General features: G+C 40.5%; 1 protein-coding gene across 1 annotated transcript in view; it reads left to right on the top strand.

The window, feature by feature from the left end:
• Window positions 1-23,093, top strand: part of gabrb1 (gamma-aminobutyric acid type A receptor subunit beta1) — a 264,736-nt gene that overhangs the window by 226,892 nt on the left and 14,751 nt on the right. Inside the window, exons 6-8 of the mRNA XM_055636706.1 lie at window positions 12,243-12,380; window positions 15,272-15,424; window positions 17,926-18,173. Of these exons, the coding sequence (XP_055492681.1) occupies window positions 12,243-12,380; window positions 15,272-15,424; window positions 17,926-18,173 (539 nt within the window). The remainder of the gene's footprint in view (window positions 1-12,242; window positions 12,381-15,271; window positions 15,425-17,925; window positions 18,174-23,093) is intronic.

Here is a 23,093-nt window from a genome sequence, read left to right as displayed (position 1 = left end):
AAGAATGTGGCTTTGGAAAAGATGCAGATGAGGTTTACTACGGTGCAATCTAGATTGGAGGGCATAAGGAGAGGTTTGACAAACCTGGACTGTTTCTCCTGCAGGCTGAGGGGAGACCAGATAGAGGTTTATAAAATTTTGAGTCAAGAGTGTTTTATTGTCATATGTCCCGGATGGGACAATGCAATTCTTACTTGCTGCAGCACAACAGAATATGTGAATATGTAAACATTGTATATAATGGGGGGGAAAAAGAAAAAGTTCAATAAATAACAAATATAGTGCAAATAACAAATAATTAGGAAAGGGGGAGATGCAACGAGACCTGGGTGTCATGGTACACCAGTCACTAAAAGTAGGCATGCAGGTGCAGCAGGCAGTGAAGAAGGCGAATGGTATGTTAGCATTCATAGCAAAAGGATTTGAGTATAGGAGCAGGGAGGTTCTACTACAGTTGTACAGGGTCCTGGTGAGACCACACCTGGAGTATTGCGTACAGTTTTGGTCTCCTAATCTGAGGAAAGACATTCTTGCCGTAGAGGGAGTACAGAGAAGGTTCACCAGACTGATTCCTGGGATGTCAGGACTTTCATATGAAGAAAGACTGGATAGACTTGGTTTGTACTCGCTAGAATTTAGAAGATTGAGGGGGGATCTTATAGAAACTTACAAAATTCTTAAGGGGTTGGACAGGCTAGATGCAGGAAGATTGTTCCCGATGTTGGGGAAGTCCAGAACAAGGGGTCACAGTTTAAGGATAAGGGGAAAGTCTTTTAGGACTGAGATGAGGAAAACATTTTTCACACAGAGAGTGGTGAATCTGTGGAATTCTCTGCCACAGAAGGTAGTTGAGGCCAGTTCATTGGCTATATTTAAGAGGGAGTTAGATGTGGCCCTTGTGGCTAAAGGAATCAGGGGGTATGGAGAGAAGGCAGGTACAGGACACTGAGTTGGATGATAGGCCATGATCATATTGAATGGCGGTGCAGGCTCGAAGGGCCGAATGGCCTACTCCTGCACCTATTTTCTATGTTTCTATGTTTCTATAATATAGTATTTTTGCAGCTCAGAGCTCTTAGCTTATTCGTTGTGTTTAATAGCCTGATGGCTGTGGGGAGGAAGGTGCATTGATAGGGTAGAGCAATCAGAGCCTTTTTACCAGGGTGGAAATTGTCAAATATTAGAGTGTATAGCTTTAAGGTGAGTGGAGGACAATGTTAAAAAAAATTTGTAGGGCAAGTTATATTACACAGAGTGTGATGGATGCCTGGAATGCGCTGCCAGGGCTGATGGTGTTAGCAGATATGATTATGGCATTTAAGAGGCATTTAGATAGACACATGGGCATGCAGGGCATGGAGGGATATGGATTGTGTGCAGGCAGAAGGGATTTGTTTAATTTGGCATCATGTTTGGCACAGACACCATGGACTGAAGGGCCTGTTCCTGTGCAGTATGGTTCTATGTCCTACGACTGGAGAGATCTAATACATAGGGATTAGAAATGGTAGTTAAAAGTTTTAACAAATGCCATTTTGTGTCATGATAGATGACAGAATCGTTTAGAAGAGATAGGAAGAGTAATGGGAATGTTGTGTTAGGAGGAATAATCTTACCGCAAAATATCAGTCGGGAATCCCCAAGTGCCCCAGATCAGCATTGTTAAACGTGATATCTGATGATCATTTTCTGATCTAATGTCCTGACTCGCCATTTAGATCATTTTCTGATCCAATGAGTTTGACTCACGAATCCCAACGAGAAACGTTGTACGCCAGACTATTTCACCAAGGTTCTGACCAAACTCCCACAGGAAACACCTCGTAAATAATAATTAGATCCTTCCCAAGGAAACCACAAGAAAAAAATATCAATTGGTAATGGCAAGTATTCCTTATACCAATGGACAATACCAGTGGCAGGTCTGAATAGTGGTGACCAGTGTTTCCCAGTGTTCCACAAGATAGAGCTTGCACAGTAAAAATACAATATACTAGTGTTTATTTTAAATAAAACAAATTTAGAGTTGAAGATAAGAGTTAAAGCAGATGACACCTCCAGTTCACATGTATCACTCTTGCTCTTGTTGTAGATTCATATTGCTAGGGTATCAGGCCAAACTTCAAGGATTTCAACACATAATGTAGTGGGCACATCGATGCAGTAGCAAAGTGGTGCTACGTGGGTGGAGGTTCCATATCACAAATGAGATGGTAAATCAAACTTATTTGCTCCAAACTCAGTGGCAGCATCTCTGGAGAACATAGATAGACAGTGTTCTGGGTTAGGACTCTTTTTCAAACCCAGTCTGAAGAAGGGCCCACACCTGAAACATCATCTATCCATAGACACAAAAAGCTGGAGTAACTCAGCGGGACAGGCAAAATCTCTAGGGAGAGAGGGGACTTCCGGTGGCTCCATGGAGCAGTAAGAGGCGCTCCATTTAGCACCGCTCTGAAAAATGCGTTAAAACACGTTAAAATACCTGAAAAAGAAAAACGGACCGAATGAAAAACACTCACTAGCAGATGCTTGACGTAGCGTAAGTGACGTCATCAGAAATCGATGCAATACCGACTGGATACCGGTATTTTTAAATGAAAAAAACGGGCTTGCAGAAGGAACCTGCCTACTCCACCTCTGAATAGACACAGAGATCGAAGGCAGGTTCTGCAAGAAAAATAAACTTTTGAAGCATCTGAGGAACAAGGACATATTTCTACCATGGAAGTGCAAGCACAAGGCCAAGGTTTAAGACTGGCTATGGTAAAAAACTTTGGAGAAATGCTGGCTGAAAAGCTTGGAAACTTAGAAGCAAAACTTGATGTTCAACTCAATGCTGCGTAAGCAGAAATCTGCTGAAAAATTGACACTCTACAAGCTCGAATCGAAGAGGTAAATTCCTCTTTGAAAGGAGAAATTAAAAGGGTCCAAGAGGATATCAGCAGTAAGTTGGAACCCATTCTCCTCACCTCAAAAAAACATAACAACGTTATCAGAGAACTGGAGGCTGCTACTACAGATATTTCTCAGACAACTCAAAGACTGAAGAAAGAACTTGACTGTGATTCTGGGCAATTGGCCAGAATGACCGAGAAATGCCTAGATCTCAAAGGTCGGTCTAAACGCCAAAACCTAAGAACTGTTGGAGTGAAGGACGGGAAAAGATTGGAAAAGATTCTCAGGTCTTCACTGCCGACTTACTTCAACAAGTATTTAAACTGCCTGCGAGACCTAAAATTGACCGGGCACATCGAGCTGAGAGTGCCCGACCAGGAGCTGGAGCTCCACCAAGACAAATTATTCTTAAACTACAAGAGGTTGTCAAGAAGCGAGCACTTTTCACCAACTCGCGTGCTATCCTCAAAGACATACCAGGCTTAAGATATGGACTAATGTATCCAGCCAAATTAAGGGTCACATACAGAGAATCGGAGCATTTCTTTGTCGACCCAGAAGATGCATTTAAATATACGCAAGACTTAGCAAAGCATATAACAAAGGACAAGTAGATAAGTAACATTTGATAGAGCTCGGTATGAAAATGAATTGATTCTAACTGATTACTAGCAAGGCTATGCTTTACTGAACCTGCATGTTATATTGTGTGTTTAATTTACCCCTTTTATATATATTTATAAGGGGGTAGAATGATATAATGTGTTTTTAATAAAAAATGTATAAAAATGTTCATATAAGATGGCCGACAGGTTCACAGGCGGTTAAGTCTAGACTAACTTATCAGAGATAGATTGGAATGTATGCGGGGAGATTGTTCAAGGTCCGCATGTTTGTGAGGAGATTGGTCAAGGTCTCCTGAATAATTCAGCTTTGAAAACAATTTAAACTTATGATAATTATATAACACACTAAAAAATTATATAATTAAACCTATGATGATCACATAAAATACTAACAAACATACTAAGCCGTTTATTTTAATCTAATACCTAATAGTCATGAGATTTACTAAATCTAGGTAACGGTCAATGAATCTGTTTATATTCAAAATGTCGTTAATATCGATCTGATTGGGGGGGTGAGAATTTCTCAGCAGTTGGCAGGTCAGACAGAGCGAGAGGGAATATGTTACAGAGCTGGTCGAGGAGGGGTAAGGTAATCAAGATTTAGGGGGGCAGGGGGTAGAGGAAGGAAGTGTAAGACGGGGATACAGTATGTTATTGGAAGGTGGATTCAGTGTGGTCTAACAAGGGAACTTAGGTAGAGTGGGATAGTCAAGTAGAGAAGAGAGCAAGTCGAAAGTTCAGGCAGAAGGTAGGTCTAATAGAGGAAGAGGGGTTAAGCAAGTAAAGATGGGTAATGGGCAAGTTGTAGCAAGAAGTGAGGATGTTTAGAAGGAGCATTAGATTGATAGGGAAAGCAGTGGGGCTGTTGATGGCGGTTTGAGAGGGGAGGAGAGAGAGAGAGAGAGAGAAAGAGAGAGTTCTCGTGCTGCCTGTGGAACTGATGGAGGTTCTAATTAACCCCTTTAAACCTGACGATTTTTAACCGGCTATGTATTTAACATACTAATTTCAATAAGCAAGTTAAGAATTCTTATATCTCTATATTTCATTTTAAATAGTAAATACCCACTTAGATGTATGTTATAAGAAGAAATCTAATTCTCTTAGATGAAATTATTTACGGACTGTTCCCCATTTTTTCTCTTTACATAATATCTTACTCAGTCCCTTTTTTTTAGTATTACTCTATACGGGGCAGAGCTAAAAATGTAATCAACATCCACGGAACCTCACAAACAATATTCCACCAGGGGGTGGGCTACACGCACAGTATCTTTAAATGCTGTTTTTTTTTTAAAATTATTTCGTTTATTTAGCACATTCTCAAGGCACGTTTTCTGTGATATACCTGCAGGATTTTTAAATTAGGCTCACCCACCCAGTAACCAGAAGGTTGGTTTTATATATTGTGTTGCCCCATCTGAAACAAGGGAAACCATGTAAGCTCTAATGCAAGACGATCCTTTGAAGAAAACTGGAGGAATCACATTTTGTAGTTGGAATATTAGGGGCGTTAAGGAGCCAATTAAAAGGGGTAAGATTCTAGCCCAATTAAAATCGATGAATGCTGATATAATATTTTTACAGGAGACGCACCTCAAAGATCAAGTGCATAACAGGCTGAATCTAACTGGATTGGCCAATTATATCAAGTCAAGTCAAGTCAAGTCAAGTTTATTTGTCACATACACATACGAGATGTGCAGTGAAATGAAAGTGGCAATGCTCGCGGAACAGCAAAACAACCAAACAAATTATAAACACAATCATAACACACATATTATTTTACATAATAAATATGTAAATATTTACTATTATTTACTATATTTACATATTACTATCACTCTACCTTTCTCTCCAAAGCCAGAAGTACTGCAATTATAATGTAAAGGTATACCATTTAAACATAAAGCCACTATAGCAGATAAGGAGGGTAAGTACGTCATAGTATCTGGAGAGATATATATTCTACCCCACTTACTATGGTGAATATCTACGCTCCCAACTTTGATAACCCACAATTTTTAATAAAATAATTAATATAATCTCAGATTCCACCCAGCAAAACCTGATAATTGGAGGCGATTTCAATTGTGTTTTGGATCAATATTTGGATAAATCCTCACAACAAAGGAGATATAACACAAAATGAAAATCCAGCGAACTCCTAAATACGTATATAAAACTTACAAATATAACAGACGTATGGAGGATTGCAAATCCATCCAGAAGAGAATATTCCTTTTATTCATCCGTACATAAAACGTAAACACGTATTGACTATTTTCTGGTGGACACAAAATTAATACCTTTTACAACAAATCCCAAATATCATAATAGTATTATTTCCGATCATTCCCCTCTAACCTTCTCCCTAAAACTAGAAGGAATCCACAATAAAAAAACCTACTGGAGATTTAATCCCCAAATATAAACTAACCCAGCTTGCTGTGAATATCTAAAACACCAGATGGAATTATTTTATGAGATAAATGATATTCCAGGTGTTTCGGCTTCGTTATTATGGGAATCTTTTAAAGCCTTTATCAGAGGTTCTATCATTTCATATCAAACATATCAAAATAAAATGAACAGGACGGAACAACTGGAATTAGAAGAACAGATCAGACAGCTGGATTCAGAAAATGTGACAGATCCGTCTATGGATAAACATAATAAGATAGCAGTATTAAAATTCAAGTTAAATCGAATTCTCTCCGCAAGAGTTATCAGGCTATTTCAAATTACTAAACAGGAAAATTTTGACTTTGGCGACAAACCGCATAAACTTCTCGCGCATCAGTTGAGAAAAATGGAAAAGGATCATACTATTCAAAAAATTAGATCAGAAAAAGGTGAACTGTTTACACTTTCAAAGGATATTAATGAAAGATTTGCACAATTCTATCAAAATTTATATACATCCAAAACTTCAGCAGAAACGATCAAAATTAAAAACTTCCTTGACAACTGTAATCTTCTGTCACTCAACGTGGCGGAACGTGAAGAATTAGGAGCACACATCACAATTAAAGAAATCGAAGAGACTATTAATTCATTGAAGAATGGCAAAACGCCAGGTCCAGATGGGTTTAGTAATGAATTTCTATTTTAAAAATTATGATGTAATCTCCCCGTGTTTACAAGACTTTTATATACACGCATTTAAAGAACAGACGCCAGCACAAACCTTAGCCGAATCAACTATTACACTGATACCCAAAAAAGATAAAGATCTTGAAGAGCCGGGTTCATATAGAGCAATTGCCTTGTTAAATACAGATCAGAAAATATCAGCCAAAACCCTGGCAAGAAGACTAAGTAAATATGTTAATAAATTAATACATTCTGATCAAACTGGGTTTATACCCAAGAGACACTCGTTTAACAATTTGAGATGTCTGTTCATTATAATGTACTCACATAGAACGATAAAGGAAGACTTAGCAATCATTTCATTAGATGCAGAAAAAGCATTTGACCAAGTAGAATGGAAATATCTTTTTATAGTATTGCAAAGATTCCAATTAGGAGAAAATGTTATTTCATGGATAAAGTTGCTATATGACAAGCCGACTGCCAGAATACTAACTAATCAAATACTCTCACCTAAATTCCAGCTATCCAGGGGTAATAGACAGAGGTGTGCATTAACACCCCTGTTATTTGCCCTTGCGATTGAACCATTAGCAGAAAGTATAAGAGTACATTCGAATATTCATGGTTATAATACTAAATATTCTAATAATAAAATATCATTGTATGCAGATGATATACTACTTTCTATCACAAATTCCCAAGTTAACATTCCAAACAAACTAAATCTTATAGAGGAATTTGGTTCCTTTTCAGGATACAGGATAAACTCAAACAAAAGTGAAATTATGTCAATAAAGCCTCAAGATACGACACACTTTCTAAAATTTCCTTTTAGAATCGCTACGGAAAAATTTAAATATCTTGGTGTTCACGTAACTAGAAAATATATTTCTCTATTTCAAGGGAAAACGAGAGATATAAACGATGATGTGGAGAGATAAAAATAATGAATGAAAGATATCTAAAAAAGTAACGATGATAAAGAAAACAGGCCATTGTTGTCTGTTTGTTGGGTGAAAATGAGAAGCTAGTGTGACTTGGGTTGGGGAGGGATAGAGAGCGAGGGAATGCCAGGGCTACCAGAAGTTAGAGAAATCATTATCTTTCATTCATTGTTCTTTATCTCTCTTCGTCATCTTTTTTGGCAAACCAGCATCTGAAGTTCCTTGCGTCAACCTTATCTATTATCTCATGGAAGTAAAGTCTGCCAAGGTACTATGTGAAGAAAAGCAAGGACAATTCTTTGTGATGGGCTGATAATGTGAGAGATGTTCTTTAAATGGAAATCCCTTTTCTTCCAAACTTCAATAGAGAATCAATTTAATAACTTCACAGGTTTAGAAGAAATGCCGATCAGTTTCCAGAATGGGTGTATGGGGACACAAAAAGCAAGGCTGTAAATTGTTTGACAAGATTTGTCCTTGATTGCATAACGAATGCCTTCACACAGCAGCAGCTGGGCTTTGTTCACTTTAAGGAACTGAATTTTATAAGGAAATGAAAACACACATTGTTGAGCACATGACCAAGGCTGAATTTCTATTTAAATGTAATAAGAAAGGAACATCACTTTGTATAAACTCTTCAAAGAGTAAATGCACAGTGTTTTTTTTTTACCAAGAGTAGAGGAATCGAGACCAGGAGGACATAGGTTTAACTTGGGAGGGATATGATTTAACAGGAACCTCAGCAGCAACTTTTTCCACACAGATGGGTGTGGGTATGTGGAACGACCTTCCAGAGGAGCTATCAGAGGAGTTGAGGCACGTACTATAATAACATAAAAAAAAAACATTTGGACAGGTACATGGATAGGAAAGGTTTGGAGGAATATGGGCCAAACGCAGGCGTGGGATTAGAGTAAATGGGGAAACATGGTTGGCATGGACAAGTTTGGCCAAAGGGCCTGTTTCCATGCTGTATTACTATGAGAAAACTAGGCGTACAGATACAAAATTACACAAATGCTTGGATTGGTGAGTAAAAACAAACAAGAATTAGAAATAAGGATGATCATAGACACGGAAGGAAATAGCAAGAAACTGACAACCAATTTTGTATATCAAGAATGAGATTTTTACTTACCATTTGGTCAAACCCAAATGCAGCATAACTAAACTTGCCAAGTAACTTTATGTCAATTGCCTCAAAGATCTAAACTGAACTGTGCAACAAAGCAAAATGTTATCATTAGACAAAACACCAAGTGCTGGAGGAACTCAGCGGGTCAGACAGCATCTGTGCAGGGAATGGATAAATAACATTGTGGGGCAAGACACTTCTTCAGACAGATTGTAGTAGGGGGGTGAAAGGTGCGAAGGAGATGTGGGGGTGAGGCATAGCTTGGCAGGATATATAGGTAGATACAGGAGAAGGGTTAAAGGAAGAGTCTCATCCCAAAACGTCACCTTTTCTTCAGAGATACTGCCTGTCCGGACAATTGAATCCAACATTTTATGTCTATCTTTGACATAAACTAGCAACTGCTGTTCCTCCCGACACAGGAGAGGGTGAATTGATTGGCAGATGAGTGGAGTAAATGACAAAGGCTGGGGGTGAAAAGAAGGCAAAAGGTGTTAGTTGAGAAGAGAAGAGGAGGAGTGAAATGTAAAGCCTGAGGGAGGAATATAGGTGGAAGGGAACAGGAGGGAGGAGAAAGTGGAATATAAGGGTAATTGGGGATGGGAGATCTGAAGCTGGTGGATAAGGCAGCAGATAGTCCTGTATTAGATAGATGACCCTTTGTTGGAGTACACACACACAAAAAACTGGAGTAACTCAGCAGGTGAGGCAGCATCTCTGGAGAAAAGAAATAGGTAATGTTTCGGGTCGAGATACTATAACAGACTGAGAGTCAGAGAAAAGGGAAACGAGAGATATGGACGGTGATATAAAGAGATATAGAACAAATGAATTAAAGATATATAGATCTGTTGGGGCATTTTAGGTTTGTGTAAAATTAAGGCAGGACCTACTTTGCTTTTTGTGGAAGCCACAAGAAATTCTAGCGCATTTGTCAGAACATAAGTCTGATATAATATAACCATATAACAATTACTGCACGGAAACAGGCCATCTCAGCCGTACAAGTCCGTGCCGAACAACTTTTTTTCCCTTAGTCCCACCTGCCTGCACTCATACCATAACCCTCCATTCCCTTCTCATCCATATGCCTATCCAATTTATTTTTAAATGATACCAATGAACCTGCCTCCACTACTTCCACTGGAAGCTCATTCCACACCGCTACCACTCTCTGAGTAAAGAAGTCCCCCCTCATATTCCCCCTGAACTTCTGTCCCTTAATTCTGAAGTCATGTCCTCTTGTTTGAATCTTCCCTATTCTCAAAGGGAAAAGCTTGTCCACATCAACTCTGTCTATCCCTCTCATCATTTTAAAGACCTCTATCAAATCCCCCCTTAACCTTCTGCACTCCAGAGAATAGATTAGATTAGATTAGATTAGATTAGATTCGTTTATTGTCATTCAGACCTTTCGGTCTGAACGAAATTCTGTTTCCCTGCAGTCATACATATAATTTAAAAAAATGACAAAACACATAGTCAACACAAATTTAACATCCACCACAGTGAGTTCACCAAACACCTCCTCACTGTGGTGGAAGGCAAAATCTTAAAGTCTCTGGCTCTTCCCTCTTTGTTCTCCCTCTGCGCCGAGGCGACGGTTCAAACTCCGCGGGTGGTCGCTGCCTCGCCACAGCTCAGAGGCCGAGTCAGGTCTCCGCTGCCGCTGCCTCCGCCACAGCTCCAGGGCCGAGCCAGGTATCCGCTGCCGCTGAATAAAGGTTGAATAAAGACCTAACTTATTCAACCTATCTCTGTAACTTAGTTGTTGAAACCCAGGCAACATTCTAGTAAATCTCCTCTGTACTCTCTCTACTTTGTTGACATCCTTCCTATAATTGGGCGACCAAAATTGTACACCATACTCCAGATTTGGTCTCACCAATGCCTTGTACAATTTTAACATTACATCCCAGCTTCTATACTGATATGATGGTTTCTACCCATTTTCCCTCAGTCCTAAATCTAGGAACCGAGGGGATTTTACTCTAAAACACATTGCTGCTAATAATCTGAAATTTTCTCAGAAAAAGACAAGAAAGATTAGTTTGATATAATTGAAGTAAAAGAACCACATTTCTTTATGAGAAACAGAAACACTGACAGATTCATTGATAATCATTAATCATACCATTCTGATTTCTGTGATAGTGGTTCAAAAAAATGTACTAACTAATTGATTGATGGAATATCCAAATCTTCATAATCTTCTGGGGGAGGTTTACCATTTGGGGAGTAGCGAATCCGACTGCACAATCAAAACCAATAGCATTCGCATACTCTTGGTCGCAGGTGAGTGAATCACGGTGGTGATTAAAACATTAACAATTACGAAGATGCAATAAACTAGAGTACTGGACTTTTTTAAGGAGTATTCAATGTTCTGAGACACGCAGGAGCCAAATTGGACACAAATATCTCCCGCAACCTTCAGTGGATAATGACCAGATCATCTGTTTTGGAAAGATTTTTTTTTTAAATAGCCAGGATCACTGGGAAGCCATCAGTGTGCAATAAAGATGAGGTGAGAGATTTTCTTTCAGGGAGTTGTTTGGCTTTGGTATTTCCTCAAAGGGCAATGGAATCACAGGCTGAATATTTTTAAGGCAGAAGTAGACAAAGTCTTGATAAGCAAGGGAGTAAAAGGTTACCAGGGATAGGCATGAATGTGAAACTAAGGTTACAGCCAGATAAGCCATGAACTTCTTGGATGACAGAACAAGCTCGAGGGAGCGAGTGGCCTAATATGTATGTTGCTCCTAACAGAAACAGAAAAATAGAAAATAGGTGTAGGACTAGGCAATTCAGCCCTTTCACTAAGGTTACAGCCAGCAGCGCCATTCATTATGATCATGGCTGATCATCCAAAATCAGTACCCCTTTTTCCCCATATACCTTGATTCCGTTAAACCCCTAAGAGCTATATCTAACTCTCTCTTAAGGCAGAGAATTCCACAGATTCCTAACTCTCTGGGTGAAAAAGTTTTTCCTCATCTCAGTCTTAAATGGCCTACCCCTTATCCTTATACTGTGACCTCTGGTTCTGGACTCCCCCGACATTGGGAACATTTTTCCTGCATCTAGCCTGTCCATTCCCTTAAGAATTTAATATGTACCAGTTGCTCCTAATAAGCATGTTCATGGGACACTGTAGCTTCTTTTCAAGACATTGTTAAAATACTTCTTATATCCAGCTGAAATTGCAGAACTGGCCACTGTTTGACATTTCATCCAAGAGGCGACTCCACTTGTCCTCAATGCTTCATAGTTGTGACAGTCACCTGTTTGTGTTCAGCTCTGTGGAGTGGGACATGGACCACAATTTCCTGCTTCAAAGAAAGGCCTGTTGCCACTGAGCCAGTTGCCACAGTAACCGCATTACTGCTGATAACTTTCGCTTTGTTGCTATATTTAACAAATAAAAGTTTTCATTTTTCCAAGCATTGACAAAACATTTAAAGAGACTTACTGCTTTTGTGAAGGTGTTCCAATTCGTTGCTAATAATTGTATTCATCTGTTCTGTTTTCTAGATGGGTACACAACAGATGACATTGAATTTCAGTGGACAGGTGGTCACTATGCAGTCACAGGAGTGGAGAAGATTGAACTGCCACAGTTTTCCATTGTCGAGCACAAACTAGTGTCAAAGAGAGCAGTTTTTGCCACAGGTAAGCAATTTGATGGAAAGTAGTTGCTACAATTTAAGTTGCTGACTTCCATGTGACCGTTCACGATAACTAGTCACAGATAGAAACTGGTATTTAGTGTAACTATTTTACTGGATTAAATTGGATGCAAGGCAAATCAATTTAACAGTGAAAATCCCTGTACCAAATCACTATAGGGGTTGATACCACCAGACACTATGGGGGAATTTTGTAGGCAAACCCAGTGGATATTTGAGGGAAACAGAGATGTCCATGATGGTGAAAATTAGAACTCTAATTCTTGTTAATCAGAAAGTCATAAGAGCAAAAATCGAAGTGCTGGAGGGACTCAGTAGCATCTGTCCTTTTGCTCTTGTTTTCTGCTCTTGTAAATCAGCACTTTATTCAACAACCATCGATGTCAACTTAAGGGCCTGTCCCACTTGGGCGACATTTGGGCGACAGCATAAAAAGAGGTTGTCGCGTCGTGGTCGGGTCGTGACACGGGCGTGATGCGGGCGTGACACGTGGTGAGGGGTGGTGATGCATGCAGTGACGTGCGGTAATGCGCGGCGCTTCCCTGTTGCCCCTGGATTTTGAAATGTTCAAACTCCTGGGGCGACATTTGGGTGCCTCATCATGTCGTGTGCCCTGTCACACGCTGACGTAAGCTGTCCTGTGGGTGACCCCCGGTTAAGGTTAGGGTTAGGGTTGGGTTTAGGGACCACAGATGGGCTGTAAAATATTCTTCCTTCAATCCATGGATTTTAAACATTAATATATTAAAATTAATACAATAAAATCAATTGTGCAAATAAAAAGAAGTCTGAGTTGTTCAGTTTTATTTACAGATGTATTGCTCAGCTTCCAGATGTAATCACCGTCTCTATAACTTTCACAGGGATGTATTCAGTGAGTGTAGACTGAGCTCCCCCCATTCCCCCCTACCGCCCCATCCCTCTTTCTCCACTCCTTCTCCTTCTCCTTCTCCCCTACCCTACTCCCCTCCCCTCTGCCCCTTCTTTCCTTCCCCCCCTCCCCACTCCACTCTTCTCCCCCTTCTCCACTCCCCCCCCCTCCCCTCACATCCACTTAGAAACATAGAAACATAGAAAATAGGTGCAGGAGTAGGCCATTCGGCCCTTCGAGCCTGCACCGCCATTCAAAATGATCATGGCTGATCATCCAACTCAGTATCCCTTCCCTGCCTTCTCTCCATACCCCCTGATCCCTTTAGCCACAAGGGCCACATCTAACTCCCTCTTAAATATAGCCAATGAACTGGCCTCAAATACCTTCTGTGGCAGAGAATTCCACAGATTCACCACTCTCTGTGTAAAAAATGATTTTCTCATTTCGGTCCTAAAAGACTTCCCTCTTATCCTTAAACTGTGACCCCTTGTTCTGGACTTCCCCAACATCGGGAATAATCTTCCTGCATCTAGCCTGTCCAACCCCTTAAGAATTTTGTAAGTTTCTATAAGATCTCCCCTCAATCTTCTAAATTCTAGCGAGTACAAGCCAAGTCTATCTAGTCTTTCTTCATATGAAAGTCCTGACATCCCAGGAATCAGTCTGGTGAACCTTCTCTGTACTCCCTCTATGGCACTTCTCCCCCTCCCTTCTCCCATTCTCCAACCTGTGCCTGTGCCAGCTACATGCCTGTGCATCTATGCCTGTGACAGCTAGATCCCACTAATAGTACTGCACAAAGGCCACATCATCTGTTTTAGTAACATTGACTATGGTGTGTGTGTGGTGTGTGTGTGTGTGTGTGTGTGTGTGTGTGTGTGTGTGTGTGTGTGTGTGTGTGTGTGTGTGTGTGTGTGCGTGTCTCTCTCTCTCTCTCTCTCGCCGGACATGACAGTCGCCGGCAGTCCGCTGAAAACTCGCCTAAGTGGGACAGGCCCTTGACTATGTTTCTCTCTCCACCCATGCTGTCAACCAGTTGAATATTTCCGTAATTTTCTGCCTTTACTCCTACCAAACATTCAGTGAATAATTAGCTGTGTGCGTAATGAGTCCACAGATATTTAGCGTTCCATTTTGACCTCGACAGGTACACAAAACATTGATTCATTCCAACTACTCAATGTAGAATTAATTAAACAACTACCTTTGACTGATGGAACGAGCACAACCATTTTTCATTCAGTTAATAAAAACTCACACATATGATAAATGATGGAGCTTTTTAGCCAAAGGGAAAATGAAACATGAATGTGTTTATGTTCCTTTTTGCACAGACCATGCATAACAGCCAGGATTTTCAAAACCAGCTGTGAACTGCCCTGGTTCATTGAGCAGGCTGCCAAGACTTGACCCACCTTCAAAAGGAGTTGTCCCATTACAAGTGTTTTCACTTTCTGTGGCCTTACGTACTATCAGTCACTCTTCTTGGGAAGGGGTTCAAGTTCAAGTTCGAGTTTGAGTTCGCATTTATTGTCACTTAACCAATTATGGTACAATTAAATTTGAGTTACCATACAGCCGTACTAAGTGAAAGGAACGCAATACACACATAAAGATGAAGGAATGTTCTAATTGAGTATATTAAAATAACAAGATTATTTCTTCTGGGAATCCCAAACCAGATGTTATAATAATTTAGAGTTAATTCATTCATGAGGTAATGTCATGAAACACTTCTTTATCCCTAGAAAGCTATTGACATTAGGTCAATTTGAAATAATAGACGATATTCATAAGATTCATAAGATGTTATCAGGCAGAGTGTTCAGTGTCCTGAGGCTGTGAATAGATGGAGCAATGATGTATATAACCATGGATCTAATTGAATGGTGAAATCGACTTTAAAGGTTTTAGGTTTCAATGTAGCACATGGAAATATTATTTATTTGGAATGAAAATAGTGACATCTATGTTTAAATACGTTTTTTTTCATATTTCAGGTTCTTATCCAAGACTATCGCTGAGTTTTCGATTGAAAAGAAATATTGGTTATTTCATCTTGCAGACATACATGCCGTCAACATTAATCACAATTTTGTCATGGGTCTCCTTCTGGATCAACTATGATGCTTCTGCTGCAAGAGTTGCTCTAGGTATTCATCTAACAGTCAGTAACCTGGGTCTGTGCTTGGGATCTAGTCAAGTCAAGAGTTTTTTATTGTCATATGTCCCAGATAGGACAATGAAATTCTTGCTGGCTGCAGCACAACAGAATATGTAAACATAGTACATAACGGGAGAAAAAAAAGTTCAGTGTGTATATATACACATACACACACACACACTCAATAAACAAACAAATATAGTGCAATAATAATAATAGTCTGTTGTAGTTCAGAGCTTATTTGTTGTGTCGTGTTTAATAGCCTGATGGCTGTAGGGAAGAAGCTGTTCCTGAACCTGGACGTTACAGTTTTCAGGCTCCTGTACCTTCTTCCCGATGGCAATGGTGAAATGAGTGTGAGGACAGGATGAAGTGTCTCTGATAATGTTGATGCTTTTTTGAGGCAGTGACTTTGATAGATCCCTTTGATGGTGGGGAGATCAAGAGCCGGTGATGGACTGGCCAGTGTTCACAACTTTTTGCAGTTTTTTCCCGCTCCTGGACGTTCACCAGACTGATTCCTGGGCTGTCAGCACTTTCATGTGAAGAAAGACTGGATAGACTCAGCTTGTACTCGCTAGAATTTAGAAGGTTGAGGGGGGATCTTATAAAAACTTACAAAATTCTTAAGGGGTTGGACAGGCTAGATGCAGGAAGATTGGTCCCGATGTTGGGGAAGTCCAGGACAAAGGGTCACAGTTTGAGGATAAAGGGGAAATCCTTTAGGACTGAGATGAGAAAAACATTTTTCACACAGAGAGTGGTGAATTTCTGGAACTCTCTGCCACAGAAGGTAGTTGAGGCCAGTTCATTGGCTATATTTAAGAGGGAGTTAGATGTGACCCTTGTGGCTAAAGATATCAGGGGGTATGGAGAGAAGGCAGGTACAGGATACTGAGTTGGATGATCAGCCATGATCATATTGAATGGCGGTGCAGGCTCGAAGGGCCGAATGGTCTACTCCTGCACCTATTTTCTATGTTTCTATGTACCTGCGATACACTGCCGGTTCATCTGCAGGGATTCCCCAGGAATCGGGGGATCGCTTATAGCCGGCAGCTCGCAATAACGCTAATGCCTTTAAATGAATTAGCAGCTTGCCAACTACAGCACTGGTTTCTGCCGTTTCGTTTATCCAAATAAGCTGAGAAAAACTCTATTCAATTATGTTCAGTCACCACAGGCAAAATATCGCCACAGGCAGGCGCCATGAAACATGGATCTCATTACTGGATATTGAAGAATGGTGTTGATCCGAAACGCCACCTATTCATGTTCTCCAGAGATGCTGCCTGACCTGCTGTGTTACTCCAGCACTTTGTGGCCTTTCATGGATATCTGAACTGGAACAGAGATTCAGACACAACATACGAAACAACCACTGCTGATAGTTCTAGAAGGCCACCTCCAGTTTAAATTCCATTTGGAATATTTTGGAGGACCAAGAAACCAAGAACCAAGGTAGAGAATAGAACATTAGAGTTGTTCATTAGTTGCTGGAAAGCTTCATCTCAGAGTAACACCTTGTTATGTTACTCGCACATCCTTATCCTCAGGTCTTCACCAAGATTAATGTAAGTAGCAGAATTTATGGGAACACGGGCCAGCACGATGGCGCAGCGATAGATTTGCTTCTTTACTGCACCAGAGACCTGGGTTCAATCCTGACTATGGGTGCTGCCTGTACAGTTTTTGTATATTCCCCTCGTGACTACGTGGAATTTCCCTGGCTACTCTCATTTCTTCCCACGCTCCAAGACGTAGTTTGTAGGTTAATTGGCTTCGGTAAAAGTTATAAATTGCCCCTAGTGTATAGGTTGGTGCTAGTGTACAGAGTGATCGCTGGTTGGAGCTGACTCGATGGGCTCTCCCACCGAGAGTGTGCTCTCCTCCCTCTGTGAAATTGATTTCATCCCAAATCTCTGCTTCAATCCAGCGCAAACTCCCCTCAGCCAGTATTTCAGAATTAGGTCAATCCCTGGTTTACTCAACTCCTCCAGTCTTAGATTCCTAGCTTTGTGTCTGTAAGCTTAGTTGAAGCTGAAGAAGGCTCCACACACAAACATCACCTATCCATGTCCTCCAGAGATGCTGCCTGACCCGCTGAATAACTCCAGTACTTTGTGCCTGTTTTTGTGTTTGTAAACCCTCGTGTCCATATACCCGGACATTAGCCTCACAAATCTTTTGTTGCTTCAGCTTGGTCAATGAGAGTTGAAGAAACCGACGACCTGTTCCTCCTCACTCCTTTTTCATTCTTAAATTTCTCTTCATTTATTAAAGCACACTTTATTGGCAAAATTACCATGCCTAATCTTTCCACAGTTACGCTTTGATTGTATTTCAAAGCATGTAAAGCACTCATGATTTAGTTTTGTGTTAAGGTCACCGCATTATCAGAAATGATCACTGTTGAATGCAAAGGAAGTTTCTTTCTTAAATGTTATAGAGATTTTAAATATTTCATGTTGATTTTGACTTATTTTACAGGAATCACAACTGTGCTTACCATGACAACCATCAGCACTCACCTTAGGGAAACGCTTCCCAAGATCCCCTATGTCAAGGCCATTGACATTTATCTGATGGGTTGCTTTGTCTTTGTGTTCCTGGCTTTGTTGGAGTATGCATTCGTTAACTATATATTCTTTGGAAGAGGGCCACAGCTTCAGAAGAAAGCAGCTGAGGAAGACACTCAGAACCAAGTGAAAGCCAGACTGGGAAACAACAAAGCTCAGGTAAAAATAAATGGAACTTCTGTGTGAGTGTGAAGCGATGAATGATACAGTTATAGTGGTGCAGCGGGCAGAGCGGCAGTGACCAGGTTCGATCCTGACCTTGGGTGTTGTCTGTGTGGAGTTTGCATGTTCTCCCTGTGACCGCATGGATTTCCCCCGGGTGCTCCTGTTTCGTCCCACATCCCATATATGTATGGGTTTGTAGGTTAATTGGCCTCTGCAAAATTGCCTCTGGTCTGTAAGGAATGGATGAGAAAGTGGGATCAATTGTCATAGTGGGCTTGATGAGCCATTGGGATGTTTCTATGCTGTATCCTTCAATCAATCTTTCAGTCAATCAATTTAGTTCCTGCTCTCGCCTTGAGTAAGAGGTGGAGGTAAATCAAGTTGATGAAAACAAATTGTGAAATGTATCATTTTTAGAGAGTGGAAATATGTTTTGAGCATTAGACATTAATATGATACTTATATAAATCAGCACAGACATGGTCAGCTGAAGGGGCTGGTCCGGTGCTACACTGTGTTGTGTTCTATGCACTATATATGTCTGCACACATCTCATCACTTTTGTTGAAAGGTGTTTCAAACTGATCATTTCCCCTGCAATTTCCATTTATGGTTAAATATAACTAATTAATGCGCTGGAGAATTTCATCAGGCATTTATATTACCTCAGTGTAAATCTCAACCTCACTGCCTAGAGCATCTCCAATATTAGGAGATGGGGATTTCTAGGCTGAACAGAAACTACAGTAAATCATTTATCACCTAAAACTGAATTTACAACACTGATATTCCTAATTCTGTTTTCTTATGAATATGGCACCATAAATGAGTAGCACAGTGATAGCTGTTGTAAATGTCTGTGACAAATCTCTCTGTGTGGTGCAAACAGATCTTCTAAGGGTAGAGATGATGTGAAGTGACATATTATGTGATCAGAATGCAAAATATTTTCTTCCTGTTAACCAGGCTTAAACTACCAAAGTGACCATTAATTGATGATCTCCAATCAATGTTAAACTTAGCTGTTATTTTAGAGGAAAGTTTTGCACTCATTGTTTTTGGCCTGAAGTCACATGGAGTAAGGATGGCAGACTTCTTTCTGAACGGCCAAGAGAGTCAAGAGTCAGGAGTGTTTTATTGTCATATGTCCCGAAACGGAACAATGGAATTCTTACTTGCAGAGGCACAACATATATGTAAACATCGTAAACTAGTACATAATGTAAACATAGTAAACTAATACACCATAATAAAGAAAACAAGTGTATAGTATATATGTGGATATATATCGCCTGAGCGGCCACAGATGGCATTGTAAACTGAATGTGATTGGAATGACCTGCTTCCCTCCATCTCCCTGGCCTCCGACCTGACTCCCAACTCGCAAGGTGCACCAGCGAGCCACTCTCACCTGCTGCTCTTTCTTGCTATGTGTCGGCAGCGGCTTATCCGCTGCCCGCTCAACCACTACCACCTGCTTCTCCAGTCGCTCTGTTTAGTCGGCCTCCTCCTCCCCCTCCTCCTCCTTGCCCCCCCCCCCACTGCTGCTGCCACCTCCTCCTTCTCCCCAGGAGTCCACCTTGCAATCGATGAGAGGGGAAGCTGCCTCACGGCAACCGTGCCTGGTTTAAAAGTGAAAGGACAAAAACTGCTGGAGTAACTCCGCTGAATTAATCAGTCTGAGGAATGGTCCAGATGTCACCTATCCATGGTCTCCAAAGATCCTGACCCACTGAATTACTCCAGCATTTTGTATCCTTTTATCTATTAAACATTATCTGTAGTCATTGGCAATAATGGACAACATTCTCTCTGTTATGGTCCGTTATAGCAAGGGTTTACTGTAAATGGACCATAGTGGAGTCTTGCAGATCCCTTTGATGATGGGGAGGTTAGTACCCATGATGGACTAGGCAATCTAGACTTTATACTGAGCCTCCAGGCTTACTGGTTTGCCTCTACATTGCTGGTGACTTTGTATATTATACTTTGTAATAACCTGAAATAATGCAAAAACGCAGTTAAGCCGTTACTGAAGGTTTGGAAACTCGAGCCCTGTCTGTAGGGCTGAAACCTGAAACATTGACTGTCCATTTCTCCGTACAGATGCTGCCTGACCTGCTGAGTTCCTCCAGCAGTTTGCTTTTATACTCAAGGTTCCAGTATCTGCAGTCTCTTGTGTCTCCCTTAGAAGATTTGTGTTGATTTTGTTAGTTTCAGATCACTCATTATAACAATTAAATTACAGAGTTAGGTGCCTGAACGGCGCTGTGTTGAAGCAGTAACTGTTATAAGTTCATGTTCATAAGTGATAGGAGCAGAATTAAGCCATTGGCCCTTCAAGTCTACGCCATGCAATCATGGCTGATCTGTATTTCCTACTCAACCCCATCCTCCTGCATTCTAAGGAATAAATCTCCAGCCTACGCAACCTTCCCCTACAGCTCACACCCTCTAGTCCTGGCAACATTCTTGTAAATTTTCTATACTCTATATTCTATAAAACTTCTATACTCTATATTCTGACTGATGAAGGCCAATGTGCCAAAAGCCTTATTGACCACCTTATCTACCTGCGACTCGACCTTCAAGGAACTATGCACCTGTACTCCTAGATCCCCCTGCTCTACAACACTCTGCAGAGGCCTATCATTCAATGTGTAGGCCCTGCCCTTGGTAGACATCCCAAAATTCCATCAACCATTTCTCAGCCCACCTGGCCAATCGATCCAGATCCTGCTGCAATCTTTCACAACCATCTTCACTCATCTGTAAAACCACCCACTTCTGTGGAAACACGCATTCCACAATTACTCTAGCCTTCAAACCTCATCATATGTTAACCCAATCATTCCTGGAATCATTCTCGTAAACCTCCTCTGGATCCTCTCCTGCATCAGCACATCCTTCCTCAGATTTTACAAGCTCAAAACTGCTCATAATATTCCAAATGTGGTCTGACCAGTGCCTAATAAAGTCTCAGCATTACATCTCTGTTTTCGTATTCCAGTCTTTTTGATATAAATGCTAGCATTGAATTTGCCTTCCTTGTTTGCTATTACCAAAATTTACCAAATATTCTTTCTATATGTCAAAGTATCTACTCAGACTTCAATCAAATCAATCTGCAATCTTTCAAATACCAGGGAATACAACCATTAGTTTCTGCAATTTTACCCCTGGGCTCCCAGCAGCAGCACTCAGAAACCCCATCCTTAATAATGGACTCAATGTGTCCAATGCTTTTTGTAGAATTGAGATAAGATTTCCAGGTTCAGACAAACCGTTGACTGATGCGGGTGGATTAGTATGGGTGCCAGGGGTTATGGAGAAAAGGCAGATGAATGAATGGGTTAAGAGGGAAAGATAGATTAGCCAAGATTGAATGGCAGATTAGATGATGGGCCAAATGGCCTAATTCTGCCCTTACCACTTATGGATTTATGAACATGACTGAAAATAGAAGACAAATAATGAACAATTGAAAACCAAAGAGATGCCAGATTAATGGCAAACTCAATGCGGATTTATTAAGATAAAGGGGAAAGAAGAATGGAACCAAATGGAGAAAAAGATCTTGAACTAAAGGTTGCCAAAGTAGAAAGGAATAAAAGTTCACTAAAATAAAACAGATTTTGTTTCAGTTAAAGTTTCCAGAGAAAGACGTAAAATGAGCTTCACAAGTATAAAGCCCCTGCAGTCATTTTATTTCTATCCCAGATTAAGCAGTAACATTAATGAAGAAGCTGATTCTTCTCCTGTTGGTGACTGTATGTTCTGTTCCAACTTGCATCTGAAGCAATCCTGCAAGCAAATTTCTGCTAACCCTTTCAACACCAAAAACTATTCACATTTTTAAGAAACTTAATTCCCAATATGACTAGATCGATATTTGTGTTTAAATATTAGGAAGACATTTTTTTTATAAACACCACCCATGTCAATGTTCATAATTCTCAAAATAAACTATGCATTGTGCTTATATTTTAGTGCATGAAGATATTAACGAATATGTAGAATTGGGCCATTCGGCCCATCGTCTACTCCGCCGTTCAATCATGGCTTATCTATCTCTCCCTCCTAACCCCATTCCCCTGCCTTCTCCCCATAACCTCTGACACCTGTACTAATCAAGAATCTATCTATCTATGCCTTAAAAATATCCTCTGACTTGGCCTCCACAGCCTTCTGCAGAAAAGAATTCCACAACCTGCAATTCTTTGCCACAGTTTCCTTTCAGTTCCTGGAGACTTGAACAAAAGTTGAACAAGGTCAAGGAGCACATCACTAATTTTAATTAGATTGTTGATTTCAATTACACCCATTAACATTACATGAGAAAGTCTGCCACACTTTGTAAATTTAGTTTGACCCCTGATGGATTCTAACCCAAAGGAGTACAAAGCAGCCGCAGTCGATTCCATCCTCATGTTCTTTGGACTTCCTGCAACATTGTCATAGTTGCTCCAAAGAAACTTATCATTAGTTTCCCCTGATTATGCTCATCAAATTAGTGGTGAAGGCAGCAATTAATGTGCTATACTTTTGGATTAAATATGTCCAGTGACATTTTAATCAATATTTACATGAAGCTCCATTGCCAATCTGCACTGCATTACTGAAAATGTTTAATAATTCCTTACCCTGGAACATTAGAAAATAGGTGCAGGAGTAGGCCATTACTGCACCACCATTCAATATGAAAATGTTTAATACCCCCTGATCCTTATCTAACTCCCTCTTAAATATAGCCAATGAACTGGAACTTAAGGGATTCAGCTTCACAAATCATTTGAATACAAAAGACAGGAGATACCAATGCTCAGACAAAGTGGACACCCTCTATACACGGTGTCAGGGGTTATGGGAAGAAGGCAGGGGAATGGGGTTATGATAGATTAGCCATGGAAAGAT

This window comes from Leucoraja erinacea, chromosome 1, assembly GCF_028641065.1.
Source record: "Leucoraja erinacea ecotype New England chromosome 1, Leri_hhj_1, whole genome shotgun sequence".
Taxonomy (NCBI): Eukaryota; Metazoa; Chordata; class Chondrichthyes; order Rajiformes; family Rajidae; genus Leucoraja; species Leucoraja erinaceus.
This window is presented reverse-complemented; position numbering and strand designations above follow the sequence as displayed.